This window comes from Cariama cristata, unplaced genomic scaffold (genome assembly GCF_000690535.1).
Source record: "Cariama cristata isolate BGI_N322 unplaced genomic scaffold, ASM69053v1 scaffold17504, whole genome shotgun sequence".
Lineage (NCBI taxonomy): Eukaryota > Metazoa > Chordata > Aves > Cariamiformes > Cariamidae > Cariama > Cariama cristata.
In genome coordinates, this window is record NW_009614883.1 from 1 (window position 1) to 10838 (window position 10838).

The following is a 10838-nucleotide window of genomic DNA, read 5'->3' on the forward strand; positions in this document are numbered from 1 at the left end:
TGACGAAGTACAACTGATCAAAAATTTAAAAGCGTGTCTATTCCCCAGCATGCAGCAGGCCTTCCCCCTCCTCCTCCTCCTCCTCCTCCCCTTGGCTCCTCTCTCTCGCGCTCGCACTCCCATTCATCCTCTCCCTTTCTCTCTCTCGCACTCACTCTCTCGCGCTCCCTCTCGTACTAAATCAAGCGAGTGGGCATAGGCTCTCCTCCAGGAGGACAAACCTTTAAGTGCAGAACAAAATCAGCATGTTCCATCCAAGCCTCCATCATACATTATGCATGCGACAAAGTTTGGCAACAGTGGAGCTGATGTGATGACACAGCTAATCAATAAGAACCCACCGCATGAAACCTTTATAGTGGTTACTTTTTAAGGGCTCAAGTGAAGGAATTGTCTTTGTCAACTTTGGCTTAAAATATCCTTATATAGTTCTGGTACTTTCTCAGGGTCCACTGGTCTAGGTAAAAAATGTGTAAATTTTTGATGCCGTTTAGTCCTAGTCCCTTCTCTTGGAGTCCCATCTTTATTTAACGCAACGTAGTATCGTCTTCCAGTGTCCACATGTTTATATAGATTTGATGAATATGTGTTATACCAGTTTTCTTCAAACTGCTCTCTGAATACACACTCCTGGGTTAATTTTTCCTATGGAAAGAAAAGAAAAGGCAGTAAGGAGATAGATAGCCACAAAAATAAGCTATTTTTAAAAGAATTACTATTTTCACGGCTTGAAATTAGTACCTCCTTGCTCAATTCGCAAAATGAACCATTTCAATATTCCCAGTTTTAGTTAAGTAAAGCTGTATTGCTCAGTATTTCATTAAGCAGTCACAAGGGCAGGTAACTCCACGTGAAGCAAAAATGATTCTCCAAAAGCCTCGTTGCCCAAATCAAAACAGCAACAACAAAACTTAAAAGAGATATTTTAATTTCTAATCATTCCCAAGCAGCTCACAAGACGTTACTGGACTTGTAAAACTAATCGCTTCAATCCTGAGTGCAGGCATTCGAACAGACAGACATAAATAAAGAAAACTAGAACTGGTTTGTAGGGCTGTAACACAATTCAGGGCCTTAAAATCTCTGCGTCCTTTTATTGCATGGAGAACTCCATGCATTTCATTAATTTAAAAAGTTACAATTTACTACCCTTCATTTGGATTATTTGTATCATGGAACCACAACCCAAGGAGCACAAACCCCATCCGCAATTTAGGCGAGGAAACTCCTCCAGGATTGCTTTACTAGGGTTGTCCTTGTGCTCTGTCCTACTGACAGGACCCGCTGAAGACATCAACCACCCATCAGATCCCCCTGCCACAGACTCCCATTCCTTCCAGTTCACCCACTTATTCAATCTGTGTGTACCCCTCTACACCCTTTCGGTCTAAATAGATGGGGGTTGCTTAAAAAGCAGCCACCGGATAACCAGATTCATTTTAGGAAGGGCTCACACAAGTGACGGAGCAGGAAGACTGCAAAAAAGGTGGTGAGCTCTAGCATGGGAAAGCTGATGGAAAGATGGGGAAAATAAGCCTGAAAATAGTCTTTTTAGGTGGCACAAAAAAAATATAATACTGATAATTTAATACATTTTTTCATAACAAGAATTCTCACTTGAACAGCACTCACATCGACCAAACTCAGCTTCCAGCTGAGGACCAATTTCTAATTGTTACAAAGCTCCACACAACGCAGACTTCTGTGCACGTGTTTTACAGCCAGTACTTCTTAAAACAATCCTTTCAGGTAGATACACAGAGAAGGGAAAACGGAGACCAAGGCCCAGATGAAGCAAAGCATTTACGGCCCCTAACCCATAAATGTGTGCCTGAACACAACTAAGGAGCCGCAGCTCCAGCTCCAGTGCCCCAAAGGTGCCACCATCCATGGCTTAATCCAAGAACTTCCCCAAACCCACCATCACCGAAGCTTGCAGCTTGCCCTGGGGCTGCAGGTGCCTTGGGGGCCACCTCTGCTGCTCGGGACGCAGCTCACAACTCTAAAAAAAGCTTCAGCCCAGATACGTCGCTGCTGCTTTGCATGGCAAGCGCCTTGTTCCCGGGGTACAGCTCTGCATCCCGCCGGGGCTGGGGACCAGGGTCCCAGCCAGGTCCAAGGAGCTCCATGCACCTTACAGGAGTCACCCAGGAACCATCCCACGTGGGGAGAGCAACCCCTGCAAGTGGGGAGAGCAAGCCAGCACCCCTCTGCACCCCTATGAGCTGGGTACTGGGCTGCAAAGCCAGGGTCCTCTTCGCCACCAAAAGGTTTGGGATTTGGAGGTGTCTTCTAAACTCAACCTGTGGCAACTCCAGTAGGCAAGAAAGGCAGCAAGCAAGCAGCTCCTGACTTCCCCTTTGATGGGCACTGGGAACTTCATCACCCCTCAGGAAGGAGAAACCCCTGACAGGACCAGGTTTCACACGTTAAACACCTGAGCACTCACTACGGCAGCGGCCGTGTCCCTGCGTGGGCCCGGGTGGCTGCGGCTTGCGGGGTGGCAGGGGGAGCCTGTGGCGGAGAAGGCGATGGCAGACCCACACCTCGCACCCTCTCCTGCGGTTCGACCGCCAGACTTCGCTCCCCGCGGCTCCAGGGCGTGCGGAAACGTCAGCGCACGCGCCGGCCCGCTGTATATCACATTTTATTTTAGAGGCGTTTCTGACTATAACTTTTGTAATGTGTGAAGTAGCTCAAACACAGCAACACTCCATACTGGTTATAGGGAAAAGAAGCACAAATCTCTTTACATTAAATCCCTATCTACGGGCCAGATCCTGCCGCCTCCTGTGGCTAACTGCCTCTCCGTCCTTTGACAGCTAGAAGCTGCAGCAGCAATGCATACTAGCAGCAGCTGAGAGTTACGCACGTTGCAGTAGGCCCCTTGTACCGCCTCGGTGTACAAGCTACTGTAAAAAAAACATTCAGCTGCTATAAACATTGTCTTTAAGTACAGCTTCCATTAGTGCTTTATTTTCATGAGGTTTAGAAACCACTTTGTTTGCTTTAAGGCAGAAGGAGATGCTAAGGGGTTTTATACGCTGGGCCTGTAGGACGATGGGGAAAGAGAAACCAATCCAAATTGTTTTCCTGCTCTCGGAAGGCAACAGGATCACATGACAAGCACTGCAGAAGCACTCCCTGCTAAAAATAGCAACATTTTAGGGAGATATTTCAGTCCTGTCTTGAATTCATTAATTATTCACTTCATCTGCATTTTTTTTAGCATCACCATAAATTTCTGTCTTCACAAGAACAGTACTTCCCCATGCCCTGAAGGAGAATTTTAAAATAGCCGTTCTTTATCTGGCAGGTTTGATGGATCATGACAGTGCTGTGGTACACTTAACTAGCAGACCTTGAATAAGGGGCTTTGCCTTGTACTGTGCTCTGGATGAGTTCAATGGATTTCAAGCCTACAAATTCAATCTTTATTTTACAAGTTTATCCTGTTTTCACTTTTCATCCTCTTACAACACAGCTACATCTCTTCTGCCCTTCATCAAAACTCTCAGAAATTCACATATAGACAGTAGGCAAATACTTCAACATGAACTTGAGAGAGCAATCAGGATGCAGGTTCAGATACGTAGGGGCACTAACAATTACACTTTCAGAGAAGTGAAATAATTTCTTTATAAATCCATCAAATCATTTCCTTCTAGGACACTGAGAAATTCTGGTTATAGTCAGAGACCACTGGAGTAAATTGGTGTCAGTGACTTTGGATCAGGCCCTGTAAATAATGTGGAGACCAAAATCCCAGCATATCTTTCTTCCCATACCCTGGGAGACCCTTACAACAATGGCTCGTCTAGTACCATGACAGACAGAAACCAACATCCACTAGGATAGTCATCTATGCAGAATCATCAGATCATAGATTCATTTAAGTTGGAGAAGACCTTTAAGACCATAGAGTTCAACTGTTAACCTAACACTGCCAAGTCCACTACTAAACTATGTACTAGCACAACACTACCCCACACTCACGTTTTGAGCACACATGCCTTTATTCAAGCCAGAAATGAGAATAATACAGGGGTGAGGCTGGTCCATCCTGCCAAGAAGCACCTTCTTGCCTCACCAGCTTCGGATGCGAAAGTCTTGCTGAAAGCCGGCTCTCCCGGTATGGGAAGGAGATGATGTTTCCTGACCATAAGTGGCTTGCATTTCCCATTCTGTCTATGGCTTTTTGTCCCTGTATGCACGTCAAAAAGCAAAATTTAGCCTTAGAATACAGCAATGTTTGCATACTTTTATCCTGGCAACTGACTTCTCTATCATTTTTCCAGTACCAGTATTTCCTTGCACCATACTTAATGTCACTAGACATCTTTGTCGAAGGCTGACACAAATACCAAACATACCCAACTGGAACAGCTATGGAAAGTAACCTGCATTCCTGTGAAAGGGGAGGCTGCCTGCCTTGATCAAATCGTTTAATTCAGGGGCCAAATAAGGAGGTGACCTCAAAATTATATAAATCAGATGTTGCACCACATACCACATGTTTTCTATGAGGATTGTTCATAGAGTATTCTAGTGCAAAGTGACTGATTCTCATTTTACTACATTTCCATGCTGTACCATTTTTTTAACCTGTCACTTAACTCAGAATGTTCAAATAATTGAATTGTGCAAAGAGGCACATATCACAAGGGCGAAAACCCAATGCAGATTTAATTCAGAAGACTGCTAAAGCCTGGTCAGTGTTAGCAAGCCCAGAATCCCTTTCCTTTCCTACATTCTCCACTGTCTAACCAGGGAGAAAAATAATTATGTTATCCTATTTCCAGGTAGATCAATTAAAAGTGAGATTGCAAATTAATAAAGTAGATAGTCACAGCCATCACAACAAAAGATTTGCCAGCTTGTTTAAGAATAGATATCCCTGTGAAGCAGCTAATCAGAAATAAGTGGAAATAGGCAAAACACACGTACGTACCCAGAGAATGGTTTCATGGCTCTAAGAATGGTAAGACATTTGTACTGCTTAGTAGTTGAAAGCACATTTACAGAGTCCTGCATAAAGCACATCGATATTCTTTGTTTTTCTTTTAAATAACCTTACAGAGCTAAAACTCCAATTTGGTAACCCGACAAAAGGAAGCCTCTTCGGACCATCATTCCTAAAATCACAACAAATACATTTCATGTCTAGCAAACTATTCTGTTCCATGCCACATAGTTTTCCCTTTTGCAAACTGCCACACTGATTCAATAGAGACGCTTCACAAGAAAACACCTACTCCAGAAGTCCAAACAACTATTAGCAATAAGTATCTCTGATGTCGTCAGCACTTCCTACATACCTGCTGCACGTTATCACCGTGCTAATCCACCCTCTCAATAAAATCATGTTTAAATATATAGCCTCCTAAAGAAGTTCATGCAAATCCCTTATTATGGCTATACGACGTTAAGAAAAACTCTGTATGTAGTGAAGAGAAACAACAACAAGCCAACCTATTCTCTTCCGAAGTAAGAGTGGTTTTCTTTGCTGTTCTGCCTACAAACACATTTTACACGCAGGTGGCCCTTCCCACGCTGTAACGCAAACAGCCTCTAGAACACACTACATTCAGCTAATAATTAACACTCATCCAGAGCTGTCATAAATAAAGGTGCAGTTTGGCATTTGCTGTGGTGTTGTCTGATCTCCTGTGTTAGTCTCTGACTGGGTGGACAACCTCCAGCCACAACGAGCAGCCAAAGAGCCGTGTCCGAGCCGCACCAGTTTCCTTTCCCAGTTAGACAGCACTGCGAGGCAAGCCCTGCACATCGCCTGTCTGACTTGGTGAATGTCACAGAGTTTTCATTGAACAGTTTCTCCACGAAACGTTTTTTTCAGAATGCTTTGTTTAATAATTTGACAGAACATGGCAAAAAAAAAAAGGCTTGTCAAAAGGACTAGCTGACTGCTTTTTTGTGTTTCTGTCAGTGCTTTGCCTCGAGTGCTTCAGAAAGACAGCAGGAAACCCTGCAGGGCCTGAAAAGAGACCAAGCAAATAGCCCGGTACCCACACTGCCGCTCACGGGCACTGCATATTCCATGGTACTTTTTATAAGGTGAGGGAAATTAGGCAAGGTGTCCTGGCAAAACCACAGTTGGGCAGTTGCATTCTCCCTACCTGAGGTCACATTGTACTTTCAGAGAGATGGACTATTCATCTTTGCCAACAACACCCAGCTGTGTGGTGCAGTCGACAGGCTGGAGGGAAGGGATGCCAGCCAGGGGGATCTGGACAGGCTGGAGAGGTGGGCCTGTGCGAACCTCATGAAGTTCAGCAAGGTCAAGTGCAAGGTGCTGCACATGGGTGGGGGCAATCCCAAGCACAAACACAGGCTGGGTGGAGAAGGGATCGAGAGCAGCCCTGAGGAGAAGGACTTGGGGGTGTTGGATGATGAGAAGCTCACCAGGACCCAGCAATGTGCACTGGCAGCCCAGAAAGCCAACCGTACCCTGGGCTGCATCCCAAGCAGCGAGACCAGCCGGTTGAGGGAGGGGATTCTGCCCCTCTGCTCCGCTCTGGTGAGACCCCCCTGCAGTACTGCCTTCAGCTCTGGGGTCCTCAGCACAAGAAGGACATTGGACCTGTTGGAGTGAGTCCAGAGGAGGCCACGAAGATGATCCGAGGGCTAGAGCACCTCTGCTGTGAGGACAGGCTGAGAGAGTTGGGGTCGTTCAGCCTGGAGGAGAGAAAGCTCTGGACAGACCTCAGAGCAGCCTTCCAGTACCTAAAGGGGCCGACAAGAAAGCTGGGGAGGGACTTTTGACAAGGGCCTGTAGTGATAGGACAAGGGGCAATGGCTTTAAACTGCAAGACAAAAGATTTAGATAAGATACAAGGAAGAAACCCTTCCCAGTGAGGGTGGTGAGGCAGTGGCACAGGTTGCCCAGAGAAGCTGTGGCTGCCCCATGCCCCGGAAAAGGTCTGAGCCATCCCTGGAAGTGTTCAAGGCCAGGTTGGAATGGGCTTTGAGTAACCTGGTGTGGTGGAAGGTGTCCCTGCCCATGGCAGGGGGGTTGGAACTGGATGGGGTTTAAGGTCCCTTCCAACCCAACCCATTCTATGATGATGATCTTAGTTTCTCCTTCTAAACTTCTAGTTAATTTGTATAAAGTTTTTGTTATACATAAATTCCCACTTACCAAAATAACAAAAGTGTGACTGTTCTGTACTGTTGCCACGGAGCAGTTATGAGAGGGCTTAAAGATTAATATCTTTCATACAAAATGCTTCTAAAGTTCCCAAGACCCAACAGAACCTGGTCCTCTTGGACACATTATCATCAAAAGCCGCAATAGCTACACAGATACAGACACCGTGGTGTTTCCACATCCCAATGAAGGTGACAGAAAAGCAGAGCTTCCTGAACAAAGCAAGCGGACTTCAGCATCAACAATAAAATCCCAGGAGACTGTCAGCGCAACAGGGATTTCATTGCTTCTCCCCTTTCCCGCTCTTTCCTCGCTCCCTTGCTCTCCACATCATCATGGACCTCCTCTGGAGGGACCAGACTGGAATCCAGCACTACGCTATCGCAGGGTTATTTACAGAGCTCTTCTGACATGAGCTGCAGGAGGATGAGATGTCAATTAGGCCTCCATCCATTTTTCCCACTGCCAAATCCACAGCTCTTGGTCTTACTGATATCCACTCCTTTGAGATATCAAGTTTGCAGCATCTGTCAACCTTTAAGCATGCCCTCCCTGGACATGAAATCATTATAAGAAGAGCAACCCCACTGTGCCTGAGCTCGCATCTGCCAGCACAGGCTGCCTACCAGCAGCCATGCTTATGTCCATAAAGGTTTGATTTAGATCTGCCCAGCCAAGTGCATTAGGTGAAAACTCATTTTCACCTGAACACCCAGGGTCTGCTCGTGCTGCTGCTGGAAGTCACATCAAAGCTCCAGGGACAGGCCTTGTGCCACATAAGCTGTCACACAGCCATTTCCCTGGAAGTTGAAGAGATTCCTTCTCCGTGCCATGATGGAGCAGGACTGGGACAAAGTCAACTCTTAAAAAATGAACAAACAAGCAGGTGTGCTCCTCTCCCTTCCACACCAGCAGGACCGGGCCCACACTGTGCCATTTACTAGTCACGCTTCTGACCTCTATTTTATTTTTGGTTTCCCTGGCACAATCAAGAACTGCAGTCATCAATGTTATCTAAGCATCTAATTCATAACGCTTGGCTGAACCCTTCCAAGAATCAGAATGCAAGGTGGTATGCAATCTGATACGGGGACCGGAGCCAATTTTTAAAGAAGACAGGAGAAAAGTTCCCATCAGCTTCACTGGAACTTGGATCAGGCTTGCAATGACAAAAAGGCAACAAATATGTTAAGACACTAAAAGAACCACTGCAGGCACGCTCAGATTTACTGAAAGGTGTAACTTGACCTACCCCGGCTCCCCACTCCACAAATTCTCTTCTATCAAAAGACAACGTGTATGTCAAACCACGGCTGTTATCCTACAGCTACACACGCACACTTTAGCCTGAACTGCTAGTTAAGATTTTAACTGAATAGAGATGTTTAAATAAAACATGCTTTCCTTAAATACATCTAAGATGGAGCATAGCATCAAAGAGTTTTGTCGGTGTTTTTTACTTTCTTTTGTGGTTCTCTAAGGTTAACCACAGGTTAAAGGAAAGATAGCCCTCCTTCAACAGAAAGTGCTGCCTTTTGCAGGAGCAGCTAAACTCACACGCTGAAAGACCTTGTAAAGTGGGTGATAAAAAGTGCTTCATCTGCACGAGTCTCTACGCTCAGTGAGTACCCCTCAAACTGGATTTATCCATCATTAGAGAAGCACCTTATCCCTCAGCTACGAGGCGTCATCATAAAACCAGCAGAATGCTCAAGGCCCTTCATAAAACACTTTGCCACAGGGACCAAATAATTATAACACGCATGTAGTGATAAAAATGCATGCTATAAAAGTACTTCATGTTTTATTCTTGCAGCAAGATGATTTGGTCAAGGACTGATGAACAAAAGCCTTTCTCTATATTTTGTTATTGATTTTACATAAAGCTACCTGCTAGGTCCTAGCTCAGAGGACAGGGACATTACTGACCGCGTTGTCATTCTGGATGGGGCTCATCAAACAAACCAACATCACAGGCTATCGCATTTTGGAAAGATCCAGTCCTCCTTGCTGAAATGCCAAACATCCACTGAGTCTTGGAAACCAATACATCTGCCAGAGAGATTTTTAAAATCTACAGAGCTTTGGTGGGCAGTACAGTAAAGGGTTGGTACTCTAAGATCTTTACCCAGCAGGACTCCATTGCATATTCAATTTAAGTTGTTCCAAAATGAGGCCTTTTAATTTCCCACCTTTTTTGACACAAAGAAAAGCCAGCATTTCAAAGAGCTGCTGCTGAAGAAAAGATGTCACATTTGCCCTTTTAGATAGCAGCGCTCCTCCGTTGGCAAACGTTTCTCCTAAGCAGTCTCTCCAGAGGTGACTCTTTGGACAATTCCCCCATTCCTTTTCCCAGAGGCAATCCCACCAGAAAGTCATGGATCTAGATAACAATTTTCACTTTCAAATGGGACAAAAAAGATTTCCCTAAGTTTTCTCAGAAAATCCACGTATCTTTGGTGTTGCTAAGCCCTGACTTAGGTTCTCTCAGTGATACAGCTGACCCGGCCTTTGGGAAGCGCTGGAGGAAGTTGGGTGGCTCTGCTCCTCCGCAAGCCCCCTACTCCTCACACACACACGCACATCAGTGGGCCTGTCTTTCAATGGGTCAAACCTTAGCCTTGCAGTTAATTTCAGCTTTGATGAAAGAAGTTGTCAATCTGTCTGTCTGGGGGGGGGAAAAAGAAAAAAAAAAAAAGATATATATAAGATATATAATGTCAACGGAGCTGGCGATTGAAGAGCTCAAAGACCAAGCAGTGGGTCTACCAGGTACCAGCAGCACACAGCAATTCCAAAGAATTCAGATTTTTAAAGTATAAAGAAAAAAAAATGATAATTTTGTTTAAACTTTACAACATTTGTATATTCTAAAATGATTCAAAGGATTTTCCTGAAGTCTTCTCCAATAAGTTTCCTGTTCTGAGTCCAGATTACACACTAGATGTTGTCCTAACAAAGGCATCAGCAGGCCAAAATCCCCCTTGCTATGCAAAAGCAATAAACATTTTTATGTTAAAAGACAGTCTTTAGATTGCAGACTCTCACAGGCAGGAACCCTGTCTAGATTTAGGCTTTTTAAACGATGTATACAGTACAGCTCTTATCTTGATTGAGGTCTGCTGACACAACCATAAAATAAATTGGTGGTTTTACAGGAGCAGGTCCAATCCTGATTCCATTGAAGTCAATGGCATTGCAACCGTAACAGAATCAACTCAAAATTTCTCCTGAGTCACAGTTGCCTCCGTAATTGTGTTAAATTTGAAAAGTAAAGTTTAGCAGATTAAAGACGCGCAGCCTGGGCCAGACCTCAAAAGCATGTCGCTTCCACACCAGAAGCCAAGTTTTTCCTCAGCAGCAGTCATGGAACACTAATATAAAATCTGATCTTCAAATCAAAAGTAACAGCAGAGGTCTGCCTTTATAAACGGAATGAAAAAGAAACCAAAGGGCTTTATAGAAGGAGGAAAATGGATTTGCACTGTAACAAGCTTTATTTCTTAGGCTTTTTGAATGCGACACAAATGAACCGCATTACTGCACATCACCAAATCAGCCGGAGCACGTTCAAACCGCAAAGCAAATCTCAACCTAGACAAGATCCCTAATGACGTCCCCATAGGGCAGACTTTTTCTACTCTGCCTTTGAAAATGATGAATGGTAAAG

General features: G+C 44.8%; 1 protein-coding gene across 1 annotated transcript in view; it reads right to left on the bottom strand.

Annotated features, from left to right (window-relative positions):
- Positions 1-206: 206 nt before the first annotated feature.
- LOC104161244 (fibroblast growth factor 9) overlaps positions 207-10838 on the bottom strand; it is a gene marked incomplete at its 5' end in the record, with an annotated part of 20204 nt that continues 9572 nt past the window's right edge. Inside the window, one exon of the mRNA XM_009699600.1 lies at positions 207-645. Within this exon, the coding sequence (XP_009697902.1) occupies positions 400-645 (246 nt within the window). The remainder of the gene's footprint in view (positions 646-10838) is intronic.